The 20,405-nt window shown below is 37.1% G+C and overlaps 1 protein-coding gene across 2 annotated transcripts in view; it reads right to left on the bottom strand.

The window, feature by feature from the left end:
* TOP2B (DNA topoisomerase II beta) overlaps positions 1 to 20,405 on the bottom strand; it is an 86,105-nt gene that overhangs the window by 35,037 nt on the left and 30,663 nt on the right. For both annotated transcript variants that reach the window (XM_072651164.1, XM_072651163.1), the window contains exons 6-21: positions 18,018 to 18,115; positions 17,137 to 17,349; positions 16,660 to 16,833; positions 14,175 to 14,276; positions 13,957 to 14,094; positions 12,805 to 12,943; positions 11,834 to 11,991; positions 11,598 to 11,723; positions 7,624 to 7,734; positions 7,433 to 7,538; positions 7,161 to 7,270; positions 6,718 to 6,810; positions 6,507 to 6,621; positions 2,921 to 3,042; positions 2,514 to 2,662; positions 1,241 to 1,472 (exon numbers count right to left, since the gene is read on the bottom strand). In XM_072651164.1, the coding sequence (XP_072507265.1) occupies positions 1,241 to 1,472; positions 2,514 to 2,662; positions 2,921 to 3,042; positions 6,507 to 6,621; positions 6,718 to 6,810; positions 7,161 to 7,270; positions 7,433 to 7,538; positions 7,624 to 7,734; positions 11,598 to 11,723; positions 11,834 to 11,991; positions 12,805 to 12,943; positions 13,957 to 14,094; positions 14,175 to 14,276; positions 16,660 to 16,833; positions 17,137 to 17,349; positions 18,018 to 18,115 (2,186 nt within the window). The remainder of the gene's footprint in view (positions 1 to 1,240; positions 1,473 to 2,513; positions 2,663 to 2,920; positions 3,043 to 6,506; positions 6,622 to 6,717; positions 6,811 to 7,160; positions 7,271 to 7,432; positions 7,539 to 7,623; positions 7,735 to 11,597; positions 11,724 to 11,833; positions 11,992 to 12,804; positions 12,944 to 13,956; positions 14,095 to 14,174; positions 14,277 to 16,659; positions 16,834 to 17,136; positions 17,350 to 18,017; positions 18,116 to 20,405) is intronic.

The raw sequence follows: 20,405 nt of genomic DNA, 5'->3' as shown, positions 1-20,405 counted from the left end.
TTTTCACATGAAGAAATTAAAGCTGTCTATAGTCCTATGAAAAAATGCTCTAAATCACTGTTGTTTAGAGAAATGAAAATTAAAACAACTCTGATGTACCCATCAGATTGGCTAATATGACAGAAGAGGAAAAAAATAAATGTTGGAGAAGATGCAGAAAAATTGGGACACTAATGCATTGTTGGTGGATTTGTGAAATCATCCAACCATTCTGCAGAGCAATTTGGAACTATGCCCAAAGGGCAATCAAACTGTGAATATCGTTTGATACAGCAATACCACTGCTAGGTCTGTATCCTAAAGAGATCATAAAAAGGGGACAGGACCCACATGTACAAAAAATATTTACAGCAGCTCTTTTTGTAGTGACAAAAAATTGGAAATTGAGGGAATGTCCATCAATTGGGGAATGGCTGAACAAGCTGTGGTATACGAATGCAATGGGATACTGTTGTGCTATAAGAAATGATGAGCAGGCAGACTTCAGAAAAACCTGGAAAGACTCACATGAACTGTTGAGCTGAGTTAAGTCAGGAGAACATTGTACAGAGTAATAGCAACAGTGTGCTATGATGAACTATGACTGACTTAGCTCTTCTCAGCAACACAAGCATTTAAGACAAGTCCAAAAGACTCATGATGGGAAACACCATCGACAGCCAGAGAAAGACTTATGGAGTCTGAGTGCAGATCACAACATATTATTTTCACTTTTTTTTGTTTTTTGTGGCTTTTCCCTTTTGCTCTGTTTCTTCTTTCACAACACAACTAATGTGGAAATATGTTTAACATGACTGTACATGAAAAACCTATATCAGATTGCCTGCCACCTTGGAGAGGAGAGATGTGAGGGAGGGAGGGAAAAAAATTTGAAATTCAAAATCTTAGAAAAAAATGAATGCTGAAAATTATCTTTATATGTAACTGGAAAAAATAAAATACTATTTACCAAAAAAAAAAAAGATATAAAACTTTCTTTATGTCCCTAGTATGTAGTCAATATTGTATAAATATGTTTATTGGACACGTTATAACAAATAACAAAGTAATTTGAAACATACATACCAAAATCAACTCATAAACAGAACCCTAATTTGTATAAAATGCCCCAGAAGAAAAATTGTTCAACTTACACACACACACACACACACACACACACACACACACACACACACACACATACACACACACAGAGTTATAAACCAGAAGAAATCCAATCTTACAAATGCTAATTTATTACCATGGGATGAGGGTCCAAGCCATCCAACATCCGTCTGACATTGTTCACAATCTCTCTAGCATCATAGTTGGGAAGTTTACAAGCCCATCCAGTGCCAATGCCCTCAGCACCATTTATTAAAACCATGGGAATAATGGGCATATACCACTCAGGCTCTACACGCTGGTTATCATCATAAAGGAACTTAAGCAGGTTGTCATCCACAGAAGGGAAAAGCAGCCTTGACAGAGTGCTAAGAATAAGCAGAAAACAGTATCTGTTGAGATTCCGACACCAAGAAATGAATAGGTGTAAATTTTATTTATTATACATTTACCTTTTTTCAGGAGTTTATTAGTATAAAAAATTCACATAATTGCCTCCAACTCTGTTTATACTCAATTAAACAAGAACAAAAATAAATTAAGAAAATAACACTAAATTTTTCATTATCAAATACATACTTCCACTCAGACAAAAGGTTAAAATAAGAGAATTCTACTTTGTCTACTTATAAATTCTGTGGTTCTTTCGAATTCTAAACCTATTAACTCTAAAACCTTAATGATTCTTCATTTGAAGACAATGAGTAATCTATAGATCTATCTAAACAGAAAACATAATATATGTTCCTAACATATGTAATCAGTATAGTTCGTGCCAACCTACTGTAACACATGATGTAATAAAGATAAGAAATTCTTAAATTCCTTAAAATTGATTTCACAAGAACTCATAAAAATAGAAACCAAAAGACATGTTCATTCTTTTAGATCAATTTAAGGGGGTATAGCTTTTTAAACTATGAAACTAATTAAAGAATAAGACATGCTATATACTGACAGAGGCACAAGTCTCCATTTTAGTACAATATTTTACTCATTCCTAGATGTGGAGCTTTCTTGGTCCACCTAATGCAATTGCAGCCCTTCTTTGATGTGGTAGAGTCATTGGGAGTTGTTATGGCTGAAAAATAGATCACTATGAGGCCATCCTAATGATGCGTCCCTCCAGGCTTAGCTTGGCTGGTTCTCTGATGATAGAGGGTCTATCTCTAGGCCTGTCCTTCAAGGCTTGCTGACCTGCTTGGTAGGATCTTCCAGAGCTTGAACCCCACCAATATAACCTGTGAGTATCCATAGTCACTTCTGTGCCATGACAAGGCATCAGAGGGCAACTTAAGTAGAGAGATTCAACTTCAAACAACAACAAAGTAAGGAAAATACATCATGAAAAAGTTTAATCTTTTAGCTGGTTTCAGCAAAGCTCATTCTATTAGGATTTAAGAAGTTACCTTAACATTGTAAAAATATAACGAGGGCTTGCAGCATCTTTCCCACCATGAAGCCTAGTTCCAAACTGACCAATAGGCTGAAGCAAATTAATATTGTTACTTCCAACAAAGTTCTGAGCCAAATTGACTATAGTCATCATTAGCGCTTGCTAGAAAACAGAAACAGAAAATACAGCATGAATAGTCTACATTTCAAGTGAAACTTTCCTTAGTATGTGTAACAATTATCTTGCAATTTCTGTCATTTATTATGTTATTAAATCCATAATTCTTGTTCCTTTAAACTTCCAACAGACTCCACAAAGAATGCTTGACTGTGCTTATTTTTCATAGGTGTATTTATGTATGTATGTAATATACATATTTGAAGACAGGACGAAAATATTTCCAATTTTCGTAAGACTTACTTCTCCATGATGGTAAGCAGACATCTCAGCAACTGACCCAGCCAACTGAGCAACTTTGACTTCTCGTTTATCATTCCTCTTAAAACAGGTGAACAAAACTTTACGTTGACCTGGTTTAAAGCCTAGTTTTAAAAAAGAGAAAGAAAACAATTCTTAAAATGACTGAAAGTCATGTCTTTAATGCATTTTTAACACCAATAATTTTCTACTCATTCAGAAAAAAAAGACAAATGTGATTTTATTTTGAACAAACATAATGCTGACAAAAAAATAAGTAAATGTCTCCATATTGAGAGAACTCATGCCTTAAGTACCATACCCATCTATCTCAACTGCCTCAAGCCTATATTAGCATATTAACTTTACTAATTCTAACCCCTGTTTTTCCCTATCCTAAAAGCAAGTGCCAGCTATGAAGGATTTCTTTCTGGTGATGCGTCTTTTTTATGGTCTTCTAGATATAACTATCTAAACAAAACGTTGTTTACTCCTGGATTCTAACCAAAACAATAACACAGGGTCAAAGTCATTCTACATTTTTTTGCCTGTACAGCAGGAAAACCCCTCTTTATCCAGTACCATGAGGGAGTATAAAACACAAGATTTGTAATTTACTTTGAAAAGGCAGGTTTAATACATGTAAAGCAAGTCTCAGACAAATCACAAGAATATTTTTTAAAATCAACTTTTAGAACCTTTGCTATATATAAAATATGTATGTTTGGAGGAGAGAGATCATTATATACTGGAATAGTAAGAAAAGCCAATTACTTTTCAACAGGTAGTAAGAGCTGGATCTCGTAGAATATCATCTGAACTCATCTAATAAACTCTTATACTTAAACGTGCAAATGAACCACTAATGAACTCAGTTCATTGTTTTACTCCAGGATTTAGATCAGGGACTTTGCCTTAGACCACACATCCTTCATGTCACCAGGACTAGAGCTGTAAACACCAGACCTTTACCTCAAGGATACTTCAATGACCCATCCCAGGACCAAAGACTCAGATGAAAAGACCTCTCGTTGCCACTGCCTCATTTACAGGAAGTCACTAAAATGATCTGCCCGATTTCCCTTTATTTCTTATGCTTGAAACAGAAATGACAGACTCTACCACTGACAAGACTCTTGAGATTATGAGCACCAGACAAAAAGTACTATGCTACATCCCGAAGGGGCAACAAATTCTAACTTACTACTACTCTTCTACTCCCAGGGATAAAGATTGTCCAGGTGTCTAATGGTACCCCTCTCAGCCCTCCCACTGTCCATCAGTTATAATGCTCTCATGTCCCAATTCAGCTCTGCCCCCTAGAAGCCAAGTTCTCTTTCTTTTACTGAGACCTCTTCCTCTCCTGCTCCATTCTATCTTTCAGCACTCACTAAGGAAGGCTTGGCTCTCATTAGACAATGTACTATGACCATCCTTTCTATTCCTGATTATAACTCTCGCACACTCCTCATTACCCTGTTCCCTTCTGCCTCTTTCCCCCTGCCCCTCTTACTTAGCACCCTCTCCTCCATAAGGTTCATGCTATATTATCCAAATCCCGGGGCAAGTATGTACCAGACCCTACATAATTCTCCATTCTTCAAGGAGTTCAGAATCTGGCTGACATGATTTCTCTCCATCCAAACCCTGCCTTTCTACTAGGACTTCAATGTATACTTTGATGTTACCTCAAATCCCTGGTCTCCCAAGATCTCAATCCTCTCAACCCCATGACTTACTCTTTCACTTAATCTCTGCACCCATAAGGAATACTATCACATTCTTAATCCTGCTATTACCAGATACTTCAATGATTCCAGTTATACATTAAGATGTCTACCTAGAATGCTCTTGTCCTATCACCATCCTTGCCTTGCCATGTCCCAACTGTGGACACATCCAAACCCCTGCTTTCTACTTCTTCTCTGTTCCTATTCATAGGCCAGTTCCAGAATACTGGAGAAATCTCCCACAATGAGCTGCCTGGATCTCCTACAAATGCCTGTTACCTAATGTCAATTGGGTCCTCATTATTACAAGGCAATCTTTTTACTACTGGTACTCTAATTTTCTTTTAGAATCCCCATAGCAACTCCACTCAATTTCTTATCTCTCACTCCCTCTCATCAACTCCAACAGATTGTGACCACCACCATCTACGCCACTCCCCTTTCCCATATGCTCTCTCCCAATCTGATGTCTCCTTCCCTGATGCCAGTTCTACCTTACTTTGAGAAACCTATACTTCAACCTCCTCCACACCCTTCTCCCTACATCTCTCCTATCTTTCATTCTCAAACACCTAGAAGAGCTGTTTAGGTTAACCATCTCCACTCTTCCTTTTCTCTCAGTCTTTTGCAATGACCCTTATAATTACCAAATCCAATAGCCATTCCTCAGTCCTCATCCTCCTTGACCTCTCTGATGACTGCTCACCCCACCTTCCTTGATGCTCTCTCTTCTCTGGATTTCTACAATAACCTCTACCTGTCTGAATGCTCCTCTCAGTTTCCATTGCTAGTCTCTGCTCCCATGTGTTGAAGTGTTCTCTCAACAAAGATGATTTTCCAGGGGTTCTCTCTCCTGAATTCTAGTTCTGCAATATCAACTGCCCAGAGGATATTTTAAACTGTCTCATAAACATCTCAGACTCAGATGTGCCAAATAAGACTTATTTATTCTCTTTCTTCTAAAATCCATCCCTTTTCCAGATTTTTCTATTTCTAGGAGGCTATTACCATGCTCTCAGTGTTCCAGGTGTGTGATCTCACAATCATTCTCAATTTCTTCTTCTCTCTCATCCCCTCTATCTAATTACTTGTCAAATCTTGCCACTTTTTCCCTTTACATGTCTTGTAGCTGACTCCTTTTCTCCAATCACAGCCACCACTGTGATTCAGCCTCTCATCATCTCTCACCTAGACTATCTCCCTTCTCCATTCTATCCCCCACAGAGCTGTAAAGAACTAAGCCTAAAGACAGGAATGTTCATGGCGATCCCCTGCTCCAGAATCTCCAGTGACTCCCTTTCACCTCTAGGATCAAATACATGCTCTTCTTTAGGGCATTAAATCCCTTCACAACATGGCTCAAACCTACGCTTACTCTAGATTTCTCCCCTTTAGACACTAGCCTAATTGACCTGCTTGCTGCTTTCACACATAAACTATCAGAAATATCACCTCCCACCTCCAGGGAATGCTAGGCCCTCCCTAGTCCTGGGGTATACACCTGTTCTTCAGTCCCAGCTCCTGGAATTCCTAACTTCCTTCAAAGCTCAACTCAAATGCTATGCCTTACCCAAGGCCTTTCCTGACCACCCCACCCCCTTCAGCTGTTGGTGACTCTCCCTTGAAATTATTTTATATATTTATATTTTATATATTTATATATTTATATTTTTATATATTTATATATATTTATATATTTATATATTTGGATATGCATGTGTTATTTTCCCTGATTGGGTGTAAGCTCCTTGAGGGCGGAAACTGTTTCATTTTTTTGTGGCTTGCACATAATTATTATTTAATAAATGCTTGTTAACTGAATAATCAAACAATATTTTTCAATTTAAAAAAATGCTTACCATCAACAAGAGAGGGTATAGATCTTTCATTGTCAGAGTTTGAGAAAAGAATCAACTCCTTGTTGATAAAATCATTGTAGGTCAAATGCTTTGTGGCTGTACCATATAAAAATTGCTAAGAGAAAAGGTATATAGTAATGTTGTCATTATTTTTTGCATTAATTTTGCTTCTTACTTTTTCCTTCCCCCAGACAATCATTTCGTAACTAACCTCTGGCAGGCCATGTAACCTGCGTTGTCTTCGATCTTCCATGAAATTTGTTAACCATTCTTTACGGTCATCAATCTTCTTTTTGCTGAATGCCTGAAATATGAGATCATTAAAGATGTTATTTAAGTAAAATTGAGGCTTCACCTGCCAACACTAAATTTTAGTAATGATAAAAACCCTAAATCTAAAATTTCTTAATAAGAATTTTTTTTCAGTTTGTGGGAAATTATATTTCTACTATAATGGATTGTGTTCTGCCAAGTTGGTCTTAACATACAGGAGGGCTCTTAATGATAAAATGGAAAGCAACTTATGATGACCCTACACTACATAGCCTAAAAAAGTTACTAGATATTGAATTGGAAACTTTCTTTTGGTAATATGTCAGCAATAGGAAACCATAAGAGGGAAGAGGAGAAGAGGGATGGAGCTAATTGTCATACTAGAGTAATAGCTGCATCATCTTCAGGACCAGCATATCTAAACAAAATCCGATGCCTTTCCATGTCAGCAAAATATTCCTTTGCTTCTTTAGCTGTGCTGGTACCCAACCCTACATAGTGAGAGAAAAAAAATCCATAATATAATATGTTCTGAAGTATAAAGAAAATGTTCTTCAAAATATTTTCCTACTGAAGGAATATTAGAAGCTCTTTAGAATACCACGTGAAAAAAGTAGCAGTCTCATGTAACTTAAAGAACTTGAAACACAAACCTTTGTAGTATTTTATTTTCCAAGCCTTCTGGTTTTCTATATGTTTCTTCCACTCATCAAACTCAGGAATGCTATAGAAGGAAAGCTCCTGCTTATTTTTGCTTGCCTTAAAGATAACAATAAATGCGTTTAGTTTGTCTGTTATGCTTTAAGTTTGCACTATTTTTAAAAGTTTTGAATGCAAACCATACCTTTACAATGGGAGTGATGAACTCTTCAAGAAAGCCATGTTTCAAAAGTGAAGGCCAATTATGATGAATGAAATTAATAAGCAAGCCTTTTATGTGAGATCCATCTTGATCCTAAATATTGCAAAAGTTAAGAAAAACTATAAAAATTTTAAAAAAGAGAACCTAAACACACCAATTTTTTAAAAAGTAAATAGGGAGTACATTTTTGTATAGGGACAGGATTCTATGATTTTACCAGGTGGTGCAAATGGATAGGGCTGGGCCTGGAGTAAGGAAGGCCTGGCTTCAAATCCCACCTCAAAAACCTACTAGCTGTGTGACCCTGGGAAAGTCAAATAATCTGTCTGCTCCATATATGTGAACATACACAAATATTCAATAAGACATGACAAAATAAAACAATAAAATTCAGGTTTACATAGTGTTTTAAGGTTTACAAAGCAATTTTCTCTTAACAGTCCTCTAAGATGGGTAGATACAAGAATTGTCCCCATTTTTCAGATGACAGTTAAGATTCAGAGAGGTACCAAAACTTGATCCAGTCACACAGATACAAAAGTTCAGAGCTGAAGCTAGAACACAGGGCTCTTGATCTCAAGTTTCAATGCTCTTATGATGACAACATATTCCCTTATACTTGTTGCAAAGGACTGTTGGAAGGAAGAGGCTGGGGGAGGGGAAGAGAGAAAGGAAGGAGGGGGAAAGTCAGCCACTCAGCCAACAAACATTTATTACGTGCTAAGCACTGGGGATTCAAAGAAAGATAAAAAAGCAGTGCTTAATCTAAAGGAGGTTAAAATCTAATGAAGGAGACAAAACACAAATAACTGTATCCATACAAAGTATCTACTAAGGAGTATAAAGTCACAGGAAAGGTAACCCAGTCAACAAAGGTAGGATTTGAGTTCAGTTGGGAAGAAAGTCAGGGAAGCTCACTGGAGCAGAGGAGGGAGAAAGTGTTCCAGGCATGGAGGAGAGTCAATGAAGAGGTGTAGAGTTAGGTGATGGAGGGCCCTGTAGAAGGAACAGCCAGGAGGCCAGGGTCGCTAGATCCTAAAGTGTAAGACTGAGGTGAGCTTTAAATGCTCAAAAAAGGATGTTACATTTGACTCTAGAGTCAATAGGGAGTCTGTGGAGTTTATTCAGTAAAGAGATGACTTGGTTAAACCTGCTCCTTGGGACAATCACCCCCACTGTGGAGAGTGTGGGACAAAGGTGGATGCCATAGTCTAAGCAAGAGATAAAATACGAGTGCAGAGAAGGGGATTTATCCAAGAGATGCTGGGAAGATAGAACAGCAAGTTTTGACAAAAGACAGGATATGAAGGATGAGAATGAGTGAGGAGCTAACAATAACTGAGGCTGCAAGGGGGGAGGGGAACTGGGAGGATTCTTTCCACAGTAATAGGATAGGTGGTGCTCTCAGCACTAAGAGAAAACTTGGGGAAGAAAGGTTTGGGTAGAAAGATAATGAATTCTGTTTTGGACAGGTCCAAGATGTCTATAAGATATCCAATTTGAAATATCCAAAAGACAGTTGGTGATGTAAGGCTATAGATCAGGGGAGAAATTATGGCTGGTGCGCGCACACACGTACATGTACACACACACACACACACACACACACACACACACATGCAAAACATATGATAATCATCTGCATAGAAATAATCCTGGAACCCACAGGAGTTGATGAACTCATCAAGTAAGCCAGCATAGAGGGAAAAGAGAATAAGATTCTGGCCAGTGACAATGACACTGGCTTCCTGGCTGCTCCTTGAACCAGATACTCCCTCTCCAGCTCCTGGCATTTTCTCTGGCCTGGAACTTTCTCCCTCCTAATGTTAACCTCTTGGTATCCCTGGCTTCCCTCAAGTGCCAGTCAAAGACCCCATCTTTAAAGGAAATCTTTCTTGATCTCCCTTAATGCTAGTGCCTTCTTTCTGTTCATTATTTTATAACTTGCTTGTATGTAGTTATTTGCACACTGTTTCCCTCATTAGACCATGAGCTCCTTGACAGCAAACACTACCATTTGCTTTTCTTTGCCTCCGCAGTAATTAGTCCAGCACCTAGCACGTAATGGGTGTTTAACAAATGTTTGTGACTGACTGAGTCTTAGTGTGTACTGCCCAGTTAGGAGACATGAACTGCATCAAGATCCAGTAAAGGGGCCTAAGAAGAAGCAGTCAGCAGTAAGGCAAGGACCAGGAAAGAGCAGACTATCTAGGAGATGGCGATTACCAATTTCAAAGCCTGTGTTGAGGTCAAGAAGGATGAGAATTAGATTGGAGATCATGCATGGGTAATGTTGAAGAAAGAGAAAGCTGTTTGAGGTGGACACTGAGATCAGAAAAGAGATTGCAGGGGGGTTAGAATCAAATGAGAAGAAAGAAGTAGAGGCACCTAGTGTAGGCAATTGGCTTTCTCAAGGAGTTCAGCTGAAAAGAGGAGAGAAAAGAGCCAATAGTAGAGAAGATGGACAGGATCAAGTGAGAGTTTTTTCTTTTTTAATAATTTATTTTTTTTAAATTTTCAACATTTGCCTCCACAAGATTTTGAGCTCCAAATTTTTTCTCCTCCCTCCCTTTCCCCCATCCCAAGACAGTGTGCAATCTGATATAGGCTCTACATACACATTTACATTAAACCTATTTTCACATTGGTCATGTTGTAAAGAATTAGAACCACAAGAAAGAAAAAACAAAAAAAGAAGGAGAAAGAGATCAAACAGTATGCTTCAATCTACATTCAGACTCTATAGATCTTTTTCTGGACGTAGAGAGCATTTTCCATCATGAGTCTTTTGGAGTTGTCTGAGATCCTTGCATTGCTGAGAAGAGACAAGTTCAAGTGAGTGTTTTTTAAGAAAGTGACATAGAGTGTTTGTAACCTGCAGATCTGGAGGGTCTGAAGATGAAAGAGAAAATAGAGATGAGAGTGGGGGTAATCTTCAGAAAAAGATGGAGGAAAGGGGATCAGAGGTGCATGCAGAGGTGCTGGATCACTGGCAAGAAAAAGGGCCCCTCTGCTTTTAGTGCAACTGCTGCCCTTCCTGGTTTCACTTCCACAGAACAAGATGGTTCTTCCCAGGATAAGCTCACCCTGCTGCCAACTCAAGCCCTGATTGACACCACTTGCCTCAGCCTCTTCTCCCCTCTGATTGAAGGGCTGAGGACCAAACTCCTCCCAAAACTTTAGGACAGAACTTAGACTCAGCTTGCACTACTTCACATCTACTGCCCTGCCTGGTTTCACCTCCAAGCAACAAGATGCCTCTGCACCAGGTACCCTCTGGTATCCCATCCCTCCCTAACCCCCACTCTCCTGACTCCTTTTGTATCTTATCTTCTCCTTTGCATTATAAGCTCACTCATGGCAGGGACCATCCTTTTATTAATCATATTCCTGGCACTTGGCACAGTGTTTTAATAAATGTTTACTGGGTTGGATTGCATCTGAGATGAGGAGAAGGGGAAAAGAGAGAGCTATCAGGGAATGGCCTCAGTATTTTTGGTGAAGTATGAAGGTGGGGAGGGTGAGGTATGCAATAACCAAGTCACTGGGAAGTGATAGTGATGATATAAGAAAAAGAAAAGAGCATCATAAATACTTTAAAAAGAAAAAAAGTTGCCTCTGACCTCTTGACTTCATTGGTTTGCCTTTCTCACTTCATGTACTGTAGAGATGGCTTTCTTCCCCCATGACTTTAAAATATCAGCTAAAACTATTTACGCACATCATTTAGGATACATATATGTATATACACAACTATACATCTTTAAATATGTATAATGTTAACTAGTTACAAAGGTTAAGTGTTACTGGATAAACTAAATAGTAGAATCATGTTTTGTGAACAAACAAAAATTCATTATGCTCATAGCAAAGAGCAAGTTCACAAAATAAAGTCCTAAATAATAACGTGACCAAGGAACATTAGCTTAGAATTCAATGGAAACTTTCAAATATACCTGATCAGTCATAATCATAATTTTTCCATAACGCAAGGTTTTCAGAGATTCTGCATCTTCATAACTTTTCTTATACTGAAGACCAACTATTTTAATAATGTTGTTGATTTCTGCATTTTCCATAATCTGTGTAAAAATAATGATGTTCAGTAAGGTGAAAAGATATGTTCTGAATAACAAATAGCAAGACACAATTTATATCACAGAAATATCATAGTAATTTAATATATCTTTACCTGCTTATGTGAAGCTTCTCGAACATTAAGAATTTTACCCCTGAGTGGAAAGACTCCATATCTGTCTCGTCCAATCACACCTAACCCAGAAACTGCTAATGATTTTGCAGAATCTCCTTCTGTTAATATGAGTGTGCACTCTAGGGAATGTTTACCACCTTACAAAAAAGGAAAAGAGAACAAGTCAAAGGAAAGATCCACTAGAGAAAAAGTAAAATATCTTGTGGCTTTGATCATATGAAAGTACTGGAGCAACAGATGTTTATTCAGTAATCAATAATCTATTAATAATAAAAATTATGAGTTATGAATTATAAGCCTATATAAATTTCCTTTATTAAGTTTATTTTCAAAAATCTATTGCTTTCTTTCTCAAATCATAACTTTATGGCCCAACTAGACTTTCAAAAAATTGAACTGATATTCTGGAGATCTGGTATAGAAGCAGGAGAATAACAATATTCTTTACTACATCAGTATTAAGCACATATTCTATGGTTTTAAAATACATAGAAAATAATGGATAAATTATTATAATAATCAAATCTGATTACATTTCAATTGATTCAAAGTATTTGACCCTAATAGCTATGAAGATAATCATCAAAATCCTAAAATTTTAGCACTGCTAGGGACTTTAGATACAATTTTAGTACAACCTCCTTACTTAACTAGATAAGTAAAACAAGGACTAGAATGATCCTATAGCACTTCGAGTTCCTAAATTGCTTTCTAAGGTCATAAAAATCAAATTTTATTTTAAATTTATTGTATTCAATTGAATTTTAGTTCAGTAAAAATTAATAATCCAGGAAGTAGCTCTTATTCAAGAAACTGAATAAAATTCAATTGACTCAAACACTTTCCTAAAGTGTTTCCTAAAGAATTTCCTAAAGAATCTGAATAAATGGGAAACTCTTGAATTTGGATAATTTAAGTAAAAATATACAAGGAAAACTGGTCTTTCATACCTGCATCATTTGCATCATCCAATTTAGGAATGCCTTTGATTTTACTGTACTTTACTGAGGAGCACTTCTTGTTCAGTTGAGTCTGAGCTTTAAATTTGACCCAGTTCAGAATACTTTCTATAATACCACAGTTGGAAGCCTAAAAAGGAAAGGATTTATTTTCCTATTAGATCACTTAAAAATATGTAGCTAATTTATAAACAAGTTATTTGAAATACTGTTGTATTCTACAGCACTCACTTAGGACTAATACTTCCCTTTCAATTCAACAAACCTTTACTAAATCCCAGTTAATGTGCACATGACCCTGAGGGGTGAAAGACGTAGAGGAAGAATCAATCAGCACAGGGGGAGTTCTACTTAGTGCTGTAAAGTTTGCAGAGCACTTTGCACAGGTTATCTCGTCGTTAAGCGCTGTTATTACTCCCATTTTACAACAAGGACACTGAGGCTCAGAGATGAAGTGACTTGCTGTCAGGGCCTAAGGTTGGATCTGATATTCTCCTCTAAATCTTGTGCTCAACTTTGAGGGTGTAAGTACAAAGAATGGAAAAAGTCCCACTTGAAAGGGGGAATCAATAAGACTGGACAAGTTATCTGATGCTGGAAGTATCTGAGGAAAAAATGAGTAAGATTGGGTGGGAATTTAGTTTTCCTGACTGCCAAATTCACTGTCAAATTTTTAACGTTACAACTTAAACTTACTTGGTTCTAGTGTGAAAAAGAGGAGAAAACAGTCACTGGGAAGCGGTGGTGGTGTTAAAAACAAAACAAACACATCAATAAAAACATTTTTAAAACACAAATTGGAGGAGAGTGATGGATGACTTCAAGGTTATGAGCCTGGGAGTGTTCTCAACAAAAAGACAGAAGTTTGGAGAAAGGGTGAGTTTAGAGGTGGACAATGAGACATATTACACACACACATATGTACAGAGAGAAATTTAGGAGTTATTTGCATAGATGATCATTGAACATGTGGATGTAAGGACATCAAAGGAAAGAATGTATAAAGAGAAAGTGTCCAGGACAGAGCTTTGACATACCATCCATGCTCAGGGAAGAGGAAAGAGATGATCAAGCAGTAAATCAGATATTCAATTATGATGCTTCCCTACTAAGGAAAATAAACAAAGTATTTTTTTTACTCACTGCTTTGAAAAATTTCTCAGAGAGCTGACACTTAGACCCAAAGCTTTTGGGTTGCAGAGTCATGTTTTCCTTTGTCTGGGAGTCGAAAGTTGGATTTTCAATAAGACAGTTAACAAAAACCCATATGTGGTTTTTTACCTGGTAGGGGAAAAAAACACCATGTTAAAAATTTTTCATAACTTATCAGGGATTTAGGGAATGCATTAGGCATTACGTACCTGAAATGGCTTCACTGACACTCCAGCTTTGTTCTTTTTCTTAACTACTTCAATCAGTTTCCCGACGATTTGATCCACTACATAATCTACGTGCCTTCCACCCTTCAAAAGAAAGAAAGGATCTCAACCTCTCCAGTATCAAATTTCCAGAGGAGCAATTCTCAAAAAATGAGGGAAGGCTCCCAGAAGAAAAGGAAAGTCAAAACAACCAATTCAGCCACGTGCCCTCCTGGCCCAGTGACTGCCACTCTTTAATGTAAATGCTTCATAGGGTCAAAACCAACATTTTACCCTTTCCTGTCTAGGCTCTTTAGACAAAGCAAGGAGAAATGAGCCAGAATTGGTCTTGTTCAACAGTACAAAAACCCTTGGGAAATCAACAATGTGATTTAAGTCTGATTTTTCCCAAAGAAAAACTACTTATTAAGTTCATGTTTAGAACTTTAATTCATCAGCATCTACTAAGTGCCTACTATGGGTACTTTTTTCTTTTTGGTCTAGACCTATGATTTAATCAGGCTCAGGAACACTCAATTAAGGATATTCCCAATGTCTAATTCAATTCAGCAATTTTTCCACAACTTATTACTGGAGCTTAGGTCACAGTCTTATGTTTCTGTGGTAACACTTGAATTCAAGTCTTCCTGATTCTGTGCCTCTTATCACTCTACACATAGCAGGCACATAATATCAACAAAAATATCAATTGACATTTCAATAGCACTCTAAAATGTGCAAAAATCTTTATGTCTGTGATCTCTCCATTCATTATCCACATCAGCAAACTAGCACCAGCTTCTATGGGTGGGGCAGGCAAACTGGCCTAGCCCAGTGAGAAAATCACCCTGCTGGAGAGACAGAAGGCAATGTGTCCTGGTGCTCAAACCACTGCCACCAGCTTTCCTCAGTCCAGGGCCCTGCACCCAAGAACCCTGGGGAAAGTAATACATGGGACCTCTTCTCACTACCCCCCTCACTGGCCCTTTGTCTCGTCTGCCCCTGGAGCCATGACACAGACGAAGCAATCCTTTGGATATTTGACTTGAAAAGAAATTCTTCCTTATATCAAGCCCAAATGTGCCTCTCTTACTACCATGCACTACATTTATGTCCTTGGAGGTTAAAACGAAAAAAGTCAATTTCTTTTCTCCTGTCCTTCAAATAGGTGAAGACCATGATCATATCACCCCAAAATCTTCTCTAATATGATTCCTAAGAGGTGGTGCATGGGACTAGGCCCAAGGCTCCAGATGGGCCTGACCAGGACCCAGCCCTTTCCTGTCCTGCCTCCTCGACACTATACACCCAAACTACATGTAGTTAAGAACTGCCCTCACTTTCTTGGCTGTGCTATCACACCAATGATTCCCATTGAGTTCATGAGCCGCTAAAATCTCCATTCTTTTTTTTCCAGATGATCTGATATCTTGTTATGCCTCCCCAATTCTAGGCCATCTCCAGAATGCCTCCAGGCTGAAGCCATGAGGGTCTTCAGTTCTGTCCCCTACTGCTGGGTTAGAGATGAGCAACTGTTTGATTCACACACTCTTCTACCTTTTTAACATGTGGGATAAGCTCTTATCTGGTAATGTATTACAGGGAAAAGATAAGTAATAATTTACATAGAACAAAAATCTCCTCAAAAGTTGTACAAAACTGTTCAGTGTTTCATTTAAAGGTCAACTGCTAACATTTGTAACAAACAAAAATGAGGCAATAATCCCTAATTTTTCATCTTACTTGCTGTTTTCAGCCTCACACACTAATAAACCTTTATCAGACATGATATTTAGCAGAAAAACTAGATGGTTTACACTTCAATGTTTTATTTTTCTTGCTAATCCCCCAATGGCAGAGTTTCAAATAAACAACAAAATTAAATATCAAAAAGCAATGAGAAAGACAGCAGAGGGACTAGAAAATCCACACAATGGACAATTATTCCTGAATAATTCTGACTAGACTCATTCAAAAGGCAGAGGAAAAATTTTTAGTTATTCTAAATTTCATAATTTAATGGCACATACTAATTAAAAATGCAATATTTCCAACTATTAAGACCTCAGTCATCTACTTCTAATTCACAGAAAACAAATTTTGATTTTAAAAAATCAGTCATTATTTAACCAGTTATTTTTACCAGTTTGTTATACAGCACAGTAAGATTTTTTAAAATTTAAATGACAATGATGTTAAAGTGTTTCCAGTCATGTCCAACTCTTCATGACCCCATTCACGATTTTCTTGGCAAAGATACTAAAGTGGTTTACTATTTCTTTGTCCAGCTCATTTTACAGATGAGGAACTGAGGCAAATGGGATTAAATGACTTGCCCAGAGTCACACAGATGGCAAGTGTCTGAGTTCAGACTGGAACTCCTGAAAGTAAGTCTTCCTGATTCTCCAGTGCTCTACCTACTTAAATGATGAATCCAAGCATTATTCTAGTCCTGACTGAGTAGTTTAATATTTGTATATTTACTCACTTTTGTTGTGGCAATACTATTTACAAAGCTGATCTGCTGGAAACCTTTTTCACTCAGTGTGAGACAAACATCCCATCGTTCATTTGCAAGTTCATGAATAACTTTCAGGGCAACACCAGTTTCATCTAATTTGTCCTTTACGTAAAGGTCTACGTAACTGCGGAATCCATTTACCTATAAAGTCCAAAAAAAGTTGTTGATCAGAGCAGCAGGTGCACAAGACAGTAACTGCCTTATCTTTTTCTTTATTTTCATTCTCTTAATATCAATGGAGCCCCATTCCAAGAGAACCCTATCTCCCTCTTTTTGTCATACTTCTAGACCTGTGTGAAGCTGTCCTATCTTTTACCCATAGCCACTGATTTCCAGGGGCAAGTAAAATAGAAAAGCAAATAAAGCAAAAGCCAAATAAAAATAAATAATTATGGAAACACTGACATAATTAAGGATGATTAGATGAACATCTAGAAGACTTACAGGCAACTTCTTCCCATTCAACATGACTTTGACCCCTTTGCAGGAACCAGCCAAGTCGTAGGCTCTTCTTGTCATGAGGGCCACAATGTCTTTGTCAAGCTTTTCCATCTTAAATTTTGACAGATCCGGTTGGAATGTTATACATGTATAATCATCTCCATCAAAGTATTTAATTTTGGGTTCAGAAGTCTTCATCATATTATTCACCCAGGTCTTTAAAAAATTCAAATATTAATAAAACTTTTTCTATGTTTTAAGCACAAATAACAAAAATATCCCTTGTTAAATTTTATGGAAGAGAAGATACAAGCCTTGAACTTCCACAACTATATCCATTTTCTCTTCTACATTAAAACAAATAAATTAACTTCATACATCTCATACTATGCTGATATTTTTAACTTTTAAACATTCCTGTTTTCACTTGATTATTAAAAATAGAAAGAAAGCAATTTATATAGCTTAAAATGCAAAATACTAAATATCACTGAAAGTACAATTATATCAAAATTTTTACGGTGAAAAATTTCAAAATAGCAATTTTATGAACACAAAAAACCTTTTAAGTTTTATTTATATTATGATGTAAAACAGTATATTTTAAGAGTGCCACAGAAATGAAACAAAACATTAAATAAAAAAGGTGTGAAGAAGAATCTGGGTGTCATTAGACTTCTTCCAGGTATTGTGAAACTATTTTACCCTGCTAACCATGCTTTAACAGCAAAAGTTACTCAAAATAGCATGTGATTAGAAAGAAGACTGATGAAGCAGTGTTCCTTCAAACTTGCATAATGTTTATCTTATGTAAGTGTAGGTGGGACTGAAATTTCTAAACAAACAAAAAAAAGATAAGTGAATCATTTTCTAAGTACACATACCTGTTTAAAACTATGTTTATATTCTTTACTAGCAGTTTCAACTGTAAATTTTGTACTGAAAATATTACAAAGTTTTGCACCATAACCATTACGGCCACCTGTAAGAACAATTAAACGAGAAAGTTCTAATCAAACAATTTTAAAGGGAACTTCATCAAAGTGGGTATCTAAACTCTAAACAAGTTCATATGCTTTATTTTGCAAATCATGGCATGAATATATCAAAGAAAAGTAGTGTGGTAAAGTATACAGGGAGTTGACACTGGGATCAGTAAAAGCTGGGTTTACATCTTTTCTTGGACACATACTAGTTCCGTGAATATGAGCAAGTCCCTTACCTTACCTTTCAGTGCCCAAAGGCAACTCTCTAAACTAAAGTTAAAAAGGAGAACTCTTCCTTTGTATCACAAGACCAAAAATCTAGAGCTAGAACGGCCTTTGGTCATCCAGTCCAAGCAGCCCTTGCCTATTTTACAGGGAAGGAAGTCCTAAGGTTAAAGAGGCCAAGTGACTGGCCCAAAGACAGGCAAAGTGGCAGAACCAAGATGCTCACTCTAGTCCTTTGACTCTAAATTGATGGCTTCTTCCTACTGTCCATGCTGCCATCATACATGAGAAAAAGAAATAGAGTGTGAAAAATGAGAAATAGGAGATCAGGAAAGGTTTTGAGATGGAAATGTCTGAAAGCCAGAGAGGAGGTGGCAGGTGGGACACTCATCTACCACATGGAAGCAGGCAATAAAACTGTCCAGTGCAGGAACAACTGGTCCAGTTTGACTGGCAGGTATCATACGTGAATAGGAGCAATAGGAAAGTAAGTTGGAAAGTGAGGCTGGAGTCACAGCGTAGGGGGCCTTCAATGGGAGACAGAAAAACTGTAGCTTATAAGGAGTCACTAAAGTTTTTTGAGAGTAGGAGTAATATGGTTAAGGTTGTGTCTCAAGAATCAATTAAGTACTTATGTATCTGGAATCATGCCTCTGATTGCTGGGGATACAAAGAACAAGTTATTGCCCTGAAGAAGCTCACATTCTATCAAGGGAGACAAACATGCATATATATAAGTATATACAAAATATATGTGAATTAGATATATGATATGATAATGGGGCGGAGTGTGACTAGCCATTGCAGGAGGTGAAAAGGCCTCATGTAGGGGGGGTACCTGAGCTGAGCTTTGAAGCAGATGGGAAAAGAGAGAGCCTTCCAAACATAAAGTACCAATGGGTACAGAAGATAGCATGTCAAGTATTTTAAAAAGCCAGTTTGGTTGAACCAGATTGTGCATGAAAGGGAATAATGTAAAATAAGGCTGCAAAGATAAATAGAAACAGGTGGTAAAGAACTCTGGCTGACAAACAGAAGAATTTCCATTTGGTCCTAGAAGGGATGGGGGCCACTGCAATTTACTGAGTGATGATATCAGACATGCACTTTAGGAAAAGCACTTAGGCAGCTGTTCGGAGTGGAGGCTACAGTAATCTGGGCAATCACAAGTTACTGATGGACAGAAGTAAAACGGTTATATACACTCTTTCATCTTTATAACAATTTTGAGCATATATACAGTGAATATGTAAAATTCATGAAATTTATCTTTTCTTTCAACATCCATTAGCTCTTACATAATTTGTACTACTTCCTCAGTTTATTAATAGTTCATGAGGAAGTGGCAAAATCAACTTTATCAAGGTAAATTAAGAAAAAAAGTATCAAAACTATACATATGATATCCATCAAAGCACATTCAACTGCAATACCTTTAGTTTTTTAGTTTTTAATTTCTTGAGACAAACATCTTAAAAATAACTGATAAGGAAATGTTTCAGACCTTAAACTATATTGTAAAGAGGAGTCATCAAAACCATCTGGTATCAGTTTAAAAATAGGTAGATCAATGGAACAGAGTAGAAAAGGGAGAAGCACAAACAATGTCATTCGAATCCAGTGTTGGATAAAGCAAAATACATAAAATTACTTAGCAAAGGACTCCCTATTTGACAAAACAGGCTGAGAAAACTGGAAAGCAATCTGACAGAAATCAAGCTGAGACCAATATGTCCTACTACATTCCACAAGACATTCTAACTGGATATGTGTCCTTAAAATTAAGGATTCTACTATAAAAAAAAATAGAAAAGAAGCAGGTCATATCTCTCTCACAGCTATGATAGAAGATATTGAGAAACAGAAACAATTACAAAAAAACTTTTTTTTAAAAAGAGAGATAGCTGATTATACAAAGCTGGAAAGATCCTGCAGTACCTAGAATGAGAAGGGAAGTGGTCAAATGTGGGGGAAAACTTTGTATCAAATTTCTGTGAGAAGAATTTTATATCCAAGGTATATGAACAACTAACAAACACACACATACACACAAAAACACAA

Source organism: Notamacropus eugenii, chromosome 3 (assembly GCF_028372415.1).
Source record: "Notamacropus eugenii isolate mMacEug1 chromosome 3, mMacEug1.pri_v2, whole genome shotgun sequence".
Lineage (NCBI taxonomy): Eukaryota > Metazoa > Chordata > Mammalia > Diprotodontia > Macropodidae > Notamacropus > Notamacropus eugenii.
The sequence above is the reverse complement of the archived record's forward strand: the minus strand, read 5'-3'. Positions and strand labels throughout refer to the sequence as shown.